The sequence below is a fragment of the Thermobia domestica genome, chromosome 1, assembly GCF_964235325.1.
Source record: "Thermobia domestica chromosome 1, izTheDome1.hap1.1, whole genome shotgun sequence".
Taxonomy (NCBI): domain Eukaryota; kingdom Metazoa; phylum Arthropoda; class Insecta; order Zygentoma; family Lepismatidae; genus Thermobia; species Thermobia domestica.
Genome location: NC_137454.1, coordinates 162,855,391 through 162,871,540, shown reverse-complemented (window position 1 = coordinate 162,871,540; position 16,150 = coordinate 162,855,391). Strand labels below are relative to the sequence as shown.

General features: G+C 32.0%; 1 protein-coding gene across 7 annotated transcripts in view; it reads left to right on the top strand.

The window, feature by feature from the left end:
* Window positions 1-16,150, top strand: part of LOC145690472 (NFX1-type zinc finger-containing protein 1-like) — a 91,967-nt gene that overhangs the window by 36,019 nt on the left and 39,798 nt on the right. For all 7 annotated transcript variants that reach the window (XR_014132240.1, XM_081765419.1, XM_081765388.1 and 4 more), the window contains 4 exons: window positions 7,524-9,754; window positions 11,393-11,476; window positions 14,709-14,974; window positions 15,766-15,912. Coding sequence is in view for 6 of the 7 variants with exons in the window: in XM_081765419.1 (XP_081621545.1) it covers window positions 7,546-9,754; window positions 11,393-11,476; window positions 14,709-14,974; window positions 15,766-15,912 (2,706 nt within the window). In the remaining variant the exon portion in view is untranslated. The remainder of the gene's footprint in view (window positions 1-7,523; window positions 9,755-11,392; window positions 11,477-14,708; window positions 14,975-15,765; window positions 15,913-16,150) is intronic.

The window sequence follows — 16,150 nt, the reverse complement described above, 5'->3', positions numbered from 1 at the left end:
AACTAAATTCTCAATAAATAAAGAGACAATGTGTACTACAGTTTTCCAGTTAAAGGATCCACTAGTTCGAACCCGTCAGAAATTTGTTTTACATAATAATCCCTTTATAACGGGAATAATTGTGCAATTTTCTTATCCATACCAGATTCGTTTAGAGCAAAAATACAAAAAGATTTCATTTTATTCTGTACTTATTTTCTTAGTTTTCGTTATACCTGTCGTCAGGGTTGGCTTATTTTGGAAAAGAAGTAAATTTTAAAATGCCGCAAATCATGCCAACTTCATTGTAACATTTTTTCATATCTCAAACCATTTAGATCTTTTATCGTACATTATAAGCCCAGGAAATATGAATGTACTGTAAATGATTTATTGAAGTCGAAAGTATTTTCTGCTTATATGAGTGGTTCAGAACCAGTGAGCTTAAATTATTCGTATCTATATTCACTTCTGATTCAGTGAACAAACTTGGAATGAATTATATCCTCTGTACTCTGTAGTCTTTCAAAATTGTCCATTTTATTTTAACCCTTTAATTGGCAAGCATTGATAACATTACCATCAAAATATTTAATTTGCTTTTATAGTTGAACCATGTCTTCCTGATCATAATTTCGTAATTTTTAAAGTATTTTTGTACTTTGGTTACAAAAATACAGGGTGTTTATTTCAAAGCAACATTACCATAAAATAGGTCTTATGTGTAGCTACTGAACAGCATTGCCCTATTATAGTAAGATATCATAAGAATACTCTCAGTAATTAGCAGCAGTTTCGTTGAAATATTTTCCTGCAGAGCTAGAAACAACAAATAAAAAAATATATATAAAAAAAACTTTCGCGGAACGTAGGAGATAAAGCACCTACAATACTAAATTTTACTGTCCCCTGTTGAATATTAGAAGTATCTAAAGAAGCGACTCGCAAATCATATCAATATTGTATGAAAGTAATAATGTCAATTGAATGATCACTGAAGTTATAATTCGGGCGGATAGCGCAATAGAATGCTTGAGAGCAAAAATGCCAAATAAAGGGTTAATATACAACTCTGTGCAGTGATTTCACTTGTTCAGTTGTATATCTTTTCGTTCTTCTGAAATAACTCCTAAAATTGTTAAAAGTATGCAAGGTCAGTATAAAATTATTTCTATCAGTTGTTCTCCGTGGATAAATCTGTACACTCATCAGCTTTGTAATCAAAGGATTCCAGGTTCAAGTCACATGGACGACAATTTGTCGGATGCATACAGTGCTGGTTCTGATCCTGCTTTAAGAGCAGGGTTGCCAGATTTTTTCAGAGAAAATAGATGGATGCTCTTACCAGTTTTAGAGGGAAAAACTGGTAGATATGTGATATTGAGAATTTACATGGAACAAACATGGTTTCACACAATATTTTTCATAGGAAACACTGAGTTTCATTAAAAACAATTGTAAGACATAAGACAAGACAAGACTATATTACAATTTCTGATAGGAGATAATGTAGCTCGGATTCCACGTTAAGCCGTAGGTTCTAGTCTCTTATAACCTCGGTACTGAAAGAGAGTACATTCAAAACAAATCAACCAACTATATTACACAGTTTTGTTACTTCGTAACTGTCTTTTAATGAAGACTCTCTCCCTCTCATGTTTTTCATACGTTCATTCATTCATTGCATCCGTTGATCATACAACGAAACTGGACGTGCCAGTTTGAAATATATATATACATATGCACACATGCATTTACTACATAGAGTAATCTAAATTCACTAATATACCTTATTACACATTTAATTTTTACACATACGAATTATTTTGAATATGTTCAACAGAGTAAATGCATTGTTCTATCAAATACCTTTTAAGTTTAATTCTAAAGTTATTTATAGAAGCCTATTTTTATGCATGGTGGAAGCAGACTATATATTAGAGTACCTTTGTATGTGACTGGTTTATTACAGCATGTATACACACTTATATAATAATATATACATTTAGCTTTTTTTTTTTTTTTTTTTTTTTTTTTTTTACATTAATCTTGTCTCTTACACATTTAATTGCATAACACAGTTCGCTTAAATTATTGTTACAGTATATGTTCTATATGGGGCTCTCATCCCAATTGAATTTATTATGTATATTTTTACGTCGAGAAAGATAAGTTTCTTTTGTCATCTATTTTTGTTTTAGTTCGATTATTTTTAACATCATAAAAATTTAAGGTACATGTAGTATTATATTAATGCTGTATTAGTATTAACAATTAGCTCATTTTTATTCATCCAACTAGAAAATTGATTCATTACCATTTGGAAGCTAATTCGCCTTCTCTTTCCCACTAATTACACTCGTATCGTCTGCATATAAAGTCACACGTGAACTATTAATATTTTCAGAAAGACCATTTATTTATAGACGAAAGATTGGTTTCAGTATTGATCCCTGTGGTACTCCCTGGTTTATAACTTCACTCGATACATTTATTTATTTATTTATTTATTTATTTATTTATTTTTGCTGTTAACTTTTCCTGTGATTTCAGTTACCTGCCTCCGATCTTTAAAGTATGATTCAAAACATTATTATTATTTGTGGTTGCTTTATATTTTCAAATATTAAAGTGTTTTGTCCACAATTAATGTTAAAATTAAGTATTGATTTCTTAGTATTCGAACGTACTTTCTGATTTTCACCATCTACTTGTGCAATGTTACACACACAAAAAAAAATCACCACTATTTAGTTTGGAAGGGAGTATTACTCTGTTTGATGGTCGTGTTGAATATTGTATTTCAAAATTTAATGATTTTTTCCTGCTCGTATCGACTATTGTTGGTTCAGTCAATTCAGTTTCTGGTTATGGCATATTACTAATATTGCTGCTAATTTGACCTTGCACTGAAAGGTCATTATTGATCTATCTACTACAATATTACAATCTTCAGATTTATGTTTGAAGCAGTAATGACAGCTGTCTTCTGTATCAAATAGATCCTATGAACACAATTTAATCCTTTATCAAAACAATTTACATATTTATCTATATTCGTGTGAACTACATTGTCTACATTATTTTTCTCATTTCTTAGATCATTAATTCCATATGAAAGCGGAATTATATTAAAATTTATATTATCAGCACCACTTACAATAATCATTTCCTTTAGCTTATTACACAAATACTCTTTACTCGAACCATTCAAATTTAGCCTATGTTTCGTATAAAAAATTTCTGGGATATATTTCCAGTACTTCTAAATTCTGGAAGTGTTACATACATTATTTTTCTGTTGGTTTTGCTTACTGCTAAAATTACACAAGACAGCCTATGCAAATCTTTGCAAATACTTGCAGGATATTGAAAAACACAAGTACTTGCTCTGTGTTTTAGTTTAAAGCAACTTTTATTATTGATATCAGTATATCGCGATCGATTGATCAAAACTGCAATATGATTGAGATGATTGACAGAAGAAGTTTAAGATCCTACAACAAAGTCACTCTTAATCATAAGGTGGGATGCTAGCTAAGTAGGAGATACAGCCAGGACCGGATGAATCCATCTGGAGACTCGGGGCTGGAAAAAATATGTGGCCCCTACTGACTTCGCCTAATACTATTGTGAAAGTAGACTACAGTAGGGAAGTTAAGGGAATATGTTTCAAATTTTCTGTCATATTTTATTTTATTATCTTTATGATTTTTTTAAGATAGCCAGTTAACATTTTGATCAGAGTAGAGGCCAATGTTCACTTGGAGGCCCGGGGCTACAGCCCCCCTTAAGCCCTCCCTTAATCCGGCCCTGGATAAAACGAATACTAAGTTTCATCGTTGGGTTACGTTGGTAACAGTATGAGAAATCAGTTCCTCGAATTAAAAACAAAATAATAAAAAAGGCATTAACAATATAGTATAAAAAAACATATTTTTAAAATATTCAAGACTATGATTTATTATTTTAAAAAATGGAAGAAATCGTTTTACTGGAAAAATGAAAACGTTAAACTTACGAAAACAATGTATAAGGTCTGGCAACCCTATTTAACTCTTGACCTCTTCCTTCATAAACCTGTTGTTACATAAGGATGTAAAGCCAAACTAACTTGTTTCTACCCATATATAATCTAAAAATAATAAAGCAAATTATTTAAGCAGAAAAGAAGAAAAAAACTGGCTTAAACCAAAAATACTTGTTTTATAATGGTTTTTGACAACCTTATCCCTCTTCTTTTTTTGAATATTTTTTTCTTTAGAAATCTTGCCATTACTAATGCATTTTGTCACAAATTTGTTCATCTTGACCATCCTTAATCTATACCAATATTTTAAAAAAATAAATCAGAGTTTTGTATTTAAATGTAAACTTTGAGGACTTGGGTCTAGAGTGGTCACTTAGTGTGTGATGTTTTTGGTTCGATTCCAGGTCATCTGAGTTTATGGTGGACATCTGTGTTCATGGGTTTCTCCTGGCGTTCTCTTGTTTTCTCTTATTCTCATTCCACCAATTTCACAGCTGATGTTCATTAATCACCCATCTCTTAGCGTACAGAGCATAATCGTGAGACGTAAACTAGAAATTTCATTTAATTTCAAATATAAACTTCGTGCACTTACACTTAAACTATTAGAAATTGGATAATTTATCAAAATTACAATTTGAGAAATGTATTTTTCCTATAAAATGTGATTCCTCATTACACAACAATCTAATAAGTCTGTAGTTTCAAGATGTGTTCTTAGTACCTAAAGAAGGACGACTAACATAAGTATGGAATAACATAAATTTTAATTCCATATCCAGTCATTATGTCTGTAATTAATTATATATATATATATATATATATATATATATATATATATATAGCAACTACCGTTGTCTCCTTACAGAAATTGGGATATTCAAAATGACTAGAAACATTTTATAGCACATCTGTCTGTTGCATTCCTCATTGGCTAAGGTACCTAATAAAAACTGATGGACCAAATTTGCAATTGAACTGGACGGAAGATAAAGGCCGATTAAGCCAATTGAGATTTTTTTTTTTTTTGCGTAATTAGCATAAATAGTGCGTATAGGTTTACTAGGAAATAGTCTTTACTTTTGTTTTCGTACATTCAGTACAATTGACAAAATTAATTTCTTCTTATTGGTATCCAATAAATTTCGTTTAATTTTTTTTCGCTCCAAAATGTTCCCAATCACAATGCATGTTTCCAATAACTTTTGTTTTAATGAAGGGATACAAATTCTTCATACAGCAGGAAGCGAAAACTTTCGTTCGGTAGTATACCATTATCTTATTTGTAAAATTTATCTAATGTATGGATTCTCCAATTTTTTTCAAATATTTTGCAATTTCGTTACGCTTAGAATGTTCCTTGTGCTTTTCATTCAACTTTTGTATTGACATATCTTTGAAGGAAGATGGGTGTTGCTAATAACATGTAATCAATCTTTCCGATAGTACAACTCTCGAGAAGACATCATTAGCCTCATTATCTTTACCTGTTATGTGAAAGTTTTGCCATAAAAATCTGCTTACTTGCAGTTTCATTTTTATTGCCAAAGACTGAGTATTTGCTCCAAATTAGCTTCATATTCACAAAAAGAAGCTTGCACCTTTTATTGAACTCCGTATTGTTTGGTAGATTGATAGTCGTTTTGTAACAACGTATAAAATCGTTAAATCTCCGCGAATGATTTCGCTTTTGTTTCACATTGGCTATATATCAAATATTGGATTTCTTGATACTCCTTACTTGATAGAACTTAAAGCCAGTACAAGTCTAGCAGTTCATTATATAAGCTTTCCTGTCAATCATATAGAAACTTTTTTTCTTCACTGATGCTAGCACTATTGTTAAAATTCCAAATACTTCTGTATTTTATTAGTCTATGTCTAATGGTTCAAAAGCAGATAAATGTGACAGTTACAACCCGTGATGATTACAACGGCAGTCTTATTCAATATTGCATTGCACCAGTTTTCGTAATCTATCTATCTTTACATTTTATTCATGCAGAGAGAATTAAATGTATAATTGTGATTGGGTTCATTATTAACGTGTTACTCTAATACTGAGTAGGACATCTCGTAATCTAATAGATGGACCGTGCAAAGAACATCTATAGTGCTGTTCTGTTCTATTACCTCTTTAATCAATATCAATTATTCTTCATTAAAATCACACATATTATTATAAACGTTACTAAATAATTAAAATCTGTACAATTAACTTTGGACATTCACAAACTCAGCGCGCCATATTTCAATACATTCTTCAATACCTCGTATGAGTTTTTATATTTTATATGCTGCAGACATATAAATACCTGATTTATTATCGACCAATGACGCTGATTTATTATTTATTAATAATTATTTAATTAAATTCTAAATATATTCAGGTTTGTTAATACTCTTGTTTAAATTTCATTTCAATACATATTCAATCACGAAACTAGTAAATATATCATCATTAGCAAGTAAAGGTAGTACAGTCAAATCAGAACACCTTTCTGCCTCAATTGTGATAATAAGACCATGTTAATAGCTTACTCCAATACATGCGATAACATGTATCGACTCAATTTAGAACAATCTACGCGTATTTGACGTTCGACAATTTAGGTGTAACTGCCACAATATGGAGTGAACTAATCAAATTTTCAATCTACGATACAACGAAGCTCGAAATATTTAAATGGATTACAAGTAAAAATTACTAAAATAAAATAGTAATCGCTACCAGTAATTTAAATGTGCATTGTACATTATTTTAATTCTTGTTCTTTCTTGTATCTGCTGAACTTTTATGTAAAATGTTTCACCACGTTTCATGAGACAGAATATGTACAGAAATTACACTTGTGCGTTCAAAATGGATTTACTCCCCCCCCCCTTCCCCCAACACACACAGTTACTAATGAAAAAGGTAATTATTTGACAAAGAATGTTGTTTGACAGCGAAAATTGTACCCAGTAAATCCACTGTAGATTCATAATTGAAGGAAATATGAATAGCAACGAATCACTATATTGAACAATGTTTTCTCTGGAAGGTGTGCGGGGACTGTTTTGATTCATAAACGTAACAATAAGTGAAGTCACGACACGTTTAAGTTTCACGTTCTAGGTAATCTTCATAATAGAGAAGGGTAGAGTTAGAAGAAAGTACGATTAGGTAACGTGCCTACAGCATTTTGTAAGCGCTGTGATCCATTCGTTCAGAAATTGACAAAAGTAATTTTATCAGAAGGAACCTGCTTTTAAAAGCGAAAATAAACAATCTTAACATTAATACAGAATTTGTGTCCTAATTAATCGACTTAACATCAGCCTTTACAACACATTAATATGTAGATTATTTTAAAACTTAGTACAAAGGAAATAGTTAAGTTTCTACTACTCTGTGGAAATCACGTCCAATGTATTAGATGATAATAATAATGTCTACAGTGTACTATCTTATAATGTAAATTGTACTTACGTTTATAACGACCCTAAATAGCACTTTTATTGTACTTTATAGGGGAGATTAATGAAATTTAAACATGACTAATCAAACGAGGGCTGCTGCCGAATTGTTAACTGGAAGCAAGGAAGAAGATAATCCTCAAACGGAAGATAAATTGCAATTCTGCGAAGAGAAGTCAATCAGTAAATTTCTCAAAATCCATGATAGGCCTTCTAATGCTCACTTAAATATTTCTACTGTGCGATCAAAAAGTTCATCAGATCTAAGGGAAATACCTCAAGAACTTAATGTAAAGATCAGGAAAAGATGTACGATTAAAAGAAGCAGATCAATGGAAGGACTTACCAAACTTTCTTCAAACTATCAATGCAGAAATAAAGATAAAGCATTATTAGAATCTGATGAACATTCGTCAGTTTCCAACTTCAGAGTTCAAGGATCGTTTAACTCAGAAGTCGAAGGAGATAAGAATAAAGTGAAAAGATCTGACGAAATGTTATCTGAAAGAGACTTAAGAAAACTTGACACATATCTTCACCTATCTAAAGATGACTTATCAGAAACTACTGTTTCCACTCAACCGATCAATCTAAAAGGAAAGTATTCAGACATCAAACAGTATGTACACAGACATTTTTCCCTACTTAAAGAAGGCATAGTAAGACGATTGAAAAATGCTTTGAGCGACGTCATGCAAGTTGAATGCATTGAAAAGAGAGATTATTCAGAACCCTTAAAAGTAAAACTGAGTGGACCTTGCGTTTCTACAGACAAATGCGATTACGGATTTTTCATCGAGTTTAAAAAAGAAACAAAATACCGTGAAGAACAATTTCTCTATGGCTCTCTGGTATGTTTGACAAATGGTAGTTTTGACAATTTTGTGTTAGGTGCTGTCACTGAACTGTATCCTGAAGATTGTAAATTTCTGATTCAATTCGATAATGAAGTAGATCATGAATTCCTGAACTCTGATCTTACATTGATACAATCAGATCTTGATTACGAGCTTTACAAGCATGCACTGAGCGCTCTACAAAATGTTAATAACGCCAATTTTCCTATGAAGCATTACATTATAGAAGTAGAATCAAGAGTGTTGCCTTCTCTTCACTTTAAAGAAGAATCGGTGCGTTCACAGTGTGTAGAAAATTTATCAACTGTATCTTGTGCCAACAGTCTTTGCCTTAATGAGTCACAAGTTGAAGCAGTACAGTATGCTTTAGAGAAAGAATTAGCAATCATTCAAGGTCCACCAGCAACTGGGAAGAAATTACTGGCGTTAAAGCTGTGTGAGTGTTTTCTTCAACATAACCCATCGTACGAAGAAACTTGTCATATTTTAATTCTGTGTCAAACAAATACTACTTTAGATAATATTCTAGAGAGTTTAACGAATATTACAAAGAACTTGGTTCGTATTGGCGGCCAGTGTCGAGCTAGTTCTTTAAATGCTTTGACTTTGAAAGAAAGAAGAAGACAGAAAGATCAAGCAAGCATTCTAATTGAGAATCTATCTCAGCAGAAAAGTCTACTGTTAGGTTTACGATTATTGAATGAAAATAAGGGAATTGTGTCACTAGAAACATTGAAAGAGTTCGGAATAGTGACAGATATTCAATATGCATACCTAATGAAAGAAGATAGCCTGCTTGTCGAATGGCTAAAGGTGGTTGATTCACTTGAAACAGGATTTTCACAAAGCAGTGTAGAACAGCAAGAGAGAAAAAACTCAGTGTTCTCTAAAGACAAAATACTGACAAGCTGTGAACGTGACGAGGTAGAAAAAGACAGGATAGAAGAAAATATAGCAATAGAAATAGATACCACAAGTATCAAGGGAAATAATGAATACATAAAGTTTGATCTTATGTTCGAGGAACAGAATGATGATCTAACGAATATTTCTCATGCAGAGCTTGATGATAGTAATCTTCGTTTGCAGAAGAAATTGTTGGTTCTAAGAGATAAGCATTTAAGGCGGAATGGTTCCCTAAGTATGAACGAGGACAGTGTTCAGAATTTAGGGGAAATCCAAAATCTGTGGAAATTGCAAAGTAACGAAAGATGGAAATTGTATATTTATTGGACGGAAAAGCTAAAAGAAATAATACAGGAAAAAATAACTATTCTTGCCAAGGAGTATCGTAAAATATATCGTCGGTGTGTAGAGAACCAACGAACAGAAGATCTTGAAATTATGAGAGCATCTCAGATTATTGGAATGACAGTGTCATCAGCAGTGAAACAAAGTACCTTGTTGCAGAACTTGAAGCCACAAATAGGTAAGTAACTGTATTAGTTTCTAATTTAAAATACACCTACCCCTCGTATTGCGCGATTAATTTGTTCTCAGAAATTTTCGTGTAACATGAAAATACGTAAAGTGAACTGTGCAGGTGACAGCAAAATTACTGGTCAGTTTTCTCACGGCTTTTTTTTTTATTATTATTATCATTATTATTATTACCTAAATCTTATACTAACGAAAATCCTTAAAATGAGATTGCGTATAACCAGAGATACCTGAAAATATTACAGCTTGGGCCAAGTGGATTTGTGGTAAACAACTCGGTGTGCATAAGTTTTCTCGAAGTTCTTCTGTTTCTACCCACTTTCTTCATTCCACCATTTTGTTTTTCATCATCATCATAGCTAACTTCCTTAATCTTGCAGCATAGTTGTGAGACAAAAAGGTATTGTGATGTATGTGTACCTGGCTTAAAAATTAGTTATGTTTCTTGACACTTTCGTCATTTGTTTACTTGTGTACGAAATTTCCATTTGAAATGTAAACACTATTATTTAAGCATGTTCGATTGCATTTAGGAGTTTATGAACGAATCGTGTACGAATTAACTATGTATGTGTCTTAATTTAACGAAGAAATTAAATAATTAGAATTAAGTGTAAATTGAGCTTTCTAAATTTCAGGTTTATTATTATTATTTATTTATTTATTTATTTATTTATTTATTTATTTATTTATTATAACTATAAACGGATGGTTCAATATAATTTACGGAATACATCAATTTTGGTATTGCTTAATAAGATTTTTCGTATGGTATGAAATTTGTGTGTGTGTGTGTGGGGGGGGGGGGACTTCTATTACCTTAACTAAAATATGTATGGTCCAAGTTCTGACATACTCTCTATTAGGCATTCAGTCAAAAAACGCGAGGAGATAGTCTGAGTATTTGTTTTCAATCTTCGAATTTTCTTTTGAGTTATGATTAAAGTGATAATTTTCTTTTTAAGTTCTTTGAATTTTGATTATTTTCTAATAACAAACTTTAGTTGTATTTGTAAGATTGTATTCAAACTAAAACAAATAACAAATTGTGTATTCTTAGTTTTCTCTTTCCAAAATTGTGTGTATAATTTCTAAATTTTGAAACCATTATGGAAGTTAAGGATATTCAAATTGACGATTTAAGAAAGAATGAAAGAAATGAAAAGTGAATTTCCATTTTACGCTCTTAAACTTGCAGACTGTTCCAAGTTTCTATAATAAAATTGTATAACGTTAAATGTTAGCCTTTTATGTATCAAACCAAGAAATAAAGGCTTCTCGTTAATGCACACAAGCTATTTAGATGTTGCGTATTATATGGATGCATCAAGTTAGTTCGTTACTTGAAGTGCCAAGGAAAGTGCAAGATTCTAAAAAAGCAAATTTTCATTTTCAAAAATTTGGCAGCCATGTAATTACGACGGCTTATGATGGTGTTCATTTTCATACAGATAGTTCCCTTACTTTTTTTTTCTTTTTTTAACTGAATGTTAGAATACTGAGTATTTTAGTCATGTGAAAATATTATGATGGATTTTATGAAACTAATGTATGTGGAGTATTTGTAGATAAAACATAAAAAACTTACGCTTAGAATTGTTGTTTACAATAATTATTTTTTTTTCAGTGATAGTGATGGATGCTGCTCAGATATTGGAATCACACCTCATAGCATCTCTAAATTTTCATGTTCATCATATGATTCTAATAGGTAAGTCCAATTGTGTAAGTCAATACTGTTAACTTAAACTGTGTGCAAGTGCAGGTATATCGGTTTTAGATACTGCTGAATAAATTCAATTGCGCTAAATTACTAGTAAGTTTTGCATAGCTTAATTTTGGTTAACTACATCGTTAAAATTATGTAGGCGCATAAGAGGATGATTGAAATTAACAAAAATATTGGTTATTACTTACCAATATATCCTCCCGTGGAAGAACTAAATATTCTCTAAACGCATCGGAACAACCAGCTAATTCCGTCTTCAGTGGCAAAGTAACAAGGATTAAAATGGATGAGAGAAATATGGTGTGGGAAAAGGAATACATACCACGTGCAAGGAAAAGATTCTGTGTCATAAGCTTTTCTATAGCTTTTCTTTCCAACAAAATGTGTGCGTTTTATTTGTCCAGCAAATCTTGCAGTAAAGTTTCTATGCTGTCTCATTTTTTCTTAATAGCTACGTTCATGTACTTGTGCGTCAAACCGTGTTTAGTAACAGGAACATCCTTGTCGTTTCTTAAGTTTAAATTTCATTTTGCGTACATATAAGACAGCACAGATTCGCTTGAAGATGTGATCTCCTGTGTGCATTTCGTACTCCAATTGTGGCAGTAGTGCATTCTTAAACGCGTCCTTAAATTAATTCTTGAATTGATCACACCTCATATCTGGAAAATTAGGCTCTTCAGAGATCGTGTCTGGCCAGTGCGATGCAGAACATTTTAACAAAAAATCTAAAATCCTTTTAATATCTGACTAGTTATTAACTTGGACTAATATCTCAAATTGACCGATGTACCTTGCAGCAACTCACCCGTACGTTAAAAAAAAAAGAGTCCAGTCTAATAATCTCATATTATCCTGTTGACCTCCTACTGCCATATCGGAATTCGATAAAGCAAAATATTGAATAGAACTACATGTGGGTTTTTCTGTATCGGATAAAGATTGAGAAAACTTAAGTTTTTGTTTGATATTATCAAAGAACTTCCTAGCAAAATGAATCCAGCTTAGAAAAGAAGTAGCTATAGGTTAAAAAAAAAGTATCATCTAAATTCTCGCAGATGTCATAATAATTCACAATCCTCGGCAAAATGACGCAACATAAAATCCAGTAAATGTAAATAAATAAGCCATCACTGTGTAGTTGACATATAAGAAACCTTGACGCCAAACGCGAAATGAAAAAAAAATAGTTATACGATACTACAAAAGCAAAATCGCAGCATCATTCCACCGTGTAATGCACCTATAGAGAATTCGGTTTGTAAACATAAGTTTAAATCGCTTGTTTTCTCCTTCCATTAATATTATAATACAACAGTTAGCGGTGTTCTGAACATACACTGGATTATCCAAGCACAACAGCTTGGTTATGGTACAAACCACGTAGTCTGGGTGAAAATACACCGAAGAGCGGTAGAGTGTATGGCTGCTCTGGGAGCAAACTATGTAGCATAGTAATTAACGCATCGGCACGGTACGTCGAATATCCCGGGTTGTAGTTCGGTCTAATCGTGCACTTTTAACTCTTTGTGTATTATTTATGGGAAGATGTTTAATTTCTTGCTGTGTCCAGGAATTTTTATTAGGCAAGTGTTTCGTAATTTCATAATAAAATACGTTGTTTTTGTTCATGTATTACTTATGTATCATGGTTGCTATGTTTTCTTTTTTTTTTTCTTTTTCATGAAAATGGGCAAGTCTGTGTGGTTAATAACATGTCAGGGAAAATTTGAAAAATGTTCTGGAAAACCGGGAAAAGTTAGGTAATTCTTCACCGTAATTTTTGCATGACTGTCTAAAGAAAATTCCTGCTGTCCTGCTTTTGAAGAAAATTCAAATGATAGGGAATATTTTAACATCTAAGCAATAATACCGACAATATAGAACCAGATTCTCGGATAGAAAATACGTTGCTTGGATCTCTTATAGCAGTATTTCGAAAACTAGCTATTTCAATATGTATTGATATTAATAATACGACTATTTGAAAGCGAAACTTTTTTTTTCTGTAAGGTTAATTTTGACACAGAAATTCCTTAAAGGAGCCTATCTTGCGCTTGACGCGGGCAAATATAGACTGATGTTGATAGATACCCTTTTAAAATGGAACAAAGTGAATATCCAGTTTTGTGAGCGTTTAATCCGTTCAATGGAATTCTAGATGATGTTGAGAAAGGCTCATGGGGACACTTCCTTTCTCGTTGCCGTTTTTCAGTGGCATAAGAGCTTCAGTACAAACTAGGGAGTCCGTACATGACGAGCTCCTAAATGCAAGCAATGTGTCAGAGAACTGAGATGATTCACAGACTTTGGGATATAATTTTGAATGACTGAAATGCAACTCTCAGAGTAATATGACCTCATGTGGGTGAATAAATACTGTTCGTTAAGTAGTAAGGAAAGAATTGAAGAAATGTAACGGTTCATGTTCCATTCCTTAACAGAGGATCATTTACCCATGAAGACAACGCAGTGATTATTAATTTTAGCCCAACCAAACTCCACATACTCACCAGACTTATCCTCCTGTGATAACTTTCTTTTCCTCAAATTAAATGCATCACTGAAGTGTTGCTCTTTTTGAAGATTTTTTTTCACCATCTAGAAAGCAGCGATGAGGCTTTTGAACATCATTACAGTCCAGTACTTCCAGAAATCGTTCCCTGACTTACTGGGTCGTGTTAGCTATGTATGGACAACAGAGGCTCCTACGCTCAATAAACAGAGATAAGTTAGTTCAACTTGTTATTCATTAATTTTTGCAGACCTAGTCTTTGTTTGGTAATTGTCGCGTAGTGTATGCTCAATAAAGCTTACTAATTTCGACATCTAGCATTCAACTTTCTTTGTGGATTGATAGACGATATTATTTTTGGGGTTATTTTACTGAATGTATTAGCACATTTCGCTTACGAAAGAAAGTACTGAGGGTTGTGTTTGGATTGTTACCAAAAACTTCTTGCAAGCCCATCTTTCCAGGACAATATATATATATATATATATATATATATATATATATATATATATATATATATATATATATATATATATATATATAATATTAATTTGTAATTTTGACAACAATATATGTACTCGAGAATACTCTCACTTGTATGCAAAACAAGCAAATAAATAAATATATTGTTAATCAGCCTCGGTTTCAGAACACAGTACAGGAAAAAATCGTTTATACAGCTCTTGTTCTTATCTTCAGGTGATCATCAGCAGCTGGGACCTTGCACTTCAGCAGCTGGGACCAAAGATTTTAATTTGGGTGTTTCCCTGTTTGAAAGAATGATCATAAATGGCATATATCACAAGCAGTTACAAGTTCAATACCGAATGCGTCCAGAAATAGCTCAACTGATTTCTTCCATCTATCCTCATTTAGAGAACCATGAATCAGTTTTTCAGTACAAAGACATACGTGGAGTTACAAGCAACGTATTTTTCATGACTCATGATTATCCGAATGAAATGGTAAGTTGTTAGAAAACAAGAATAAAACATTTGAAATTAATCATGAAACAAAGTCGAAGTTGAACTCTGGATTAAAGAGAAATTTATTGATAATGCCACTGGAATCCTTGGAAAGAAGCAAAAGCAGTTCTTCACTATTTCCTCCCCTCCCCATATCTATATAAAATTCTGATATTAGATTTTCTTTAAGCTATAATTGCAAGTTCAGATTGCACTTTGTAATATAGAAGAATAATTAAGTATACGTTGGATTATTTGTAATTATTTTAGATATTGGGATTTGTTTGACTTTGTTTTCGAGTGTTTGAAGTGGAGTTAGAAACAAGAAAACAGAGAATATTATCGTGGTAGAGGAAGTGCTCTTATGGCACCCATCCCAAATAATTGATTTTTTGGTGCAAGTGGAAAAGCTCATTTGTTTATCTTTTTGAACAGCGGTGTTTATCAAACGTCTTCGTCAGTTTGTTTCCCAGGAGAGTCAAAGCTTAGAGCAATAGTTGGAATCTTTATTAAAGTATATATTGCAGTGTGCTGATGAGATAGAAATTAATGTATGAAATAGTCATGTAAATAATTGGTCATGTGCACGGATAGGTCACGTATTCAGTTCAAATTTCTTATATCCAACCAAATATGTTCTTCGATATTGTGCTTCAACTCCTAGTGTAAGCTATTTTTGAAAATTTTTATAATAGGCCTCGTGAAACAAGTGGAAAAGTTATAATAGTTCTTAATATTGTACAATATTTAGTTATATTAATATTTATTTGTGATATATACATTTTTTAAAGGAATTTGACGACATATCAAGTTTGCAAAACAAACATGAGGCTGAATTCTTGCTTGCGTTATGCAGACATCTGATTCTTCAAGGATATGATCCATCACAAATCATTATTTTGACTGCATTTAAGGGACAGATTCATTTATTGAAGAAGGTTCGTATTTAAATATTTTAAACTCAGTATATTACTTAGTTGAGACCATTTGTTCAACATTGTTAAATTTGTTAACATTAAATATATTTGGAAATACATTATACATATGTTTGTTTCATTTCAAAAAGTTCATATAATATTTCATATATCAACAGAAGTAAAATTCAGCACAAAAAGGAAAAACCTTCTTCCCGTTTTCGAACTTCGGCAGATTCAAATATCTTGAAACCTGTTAGTG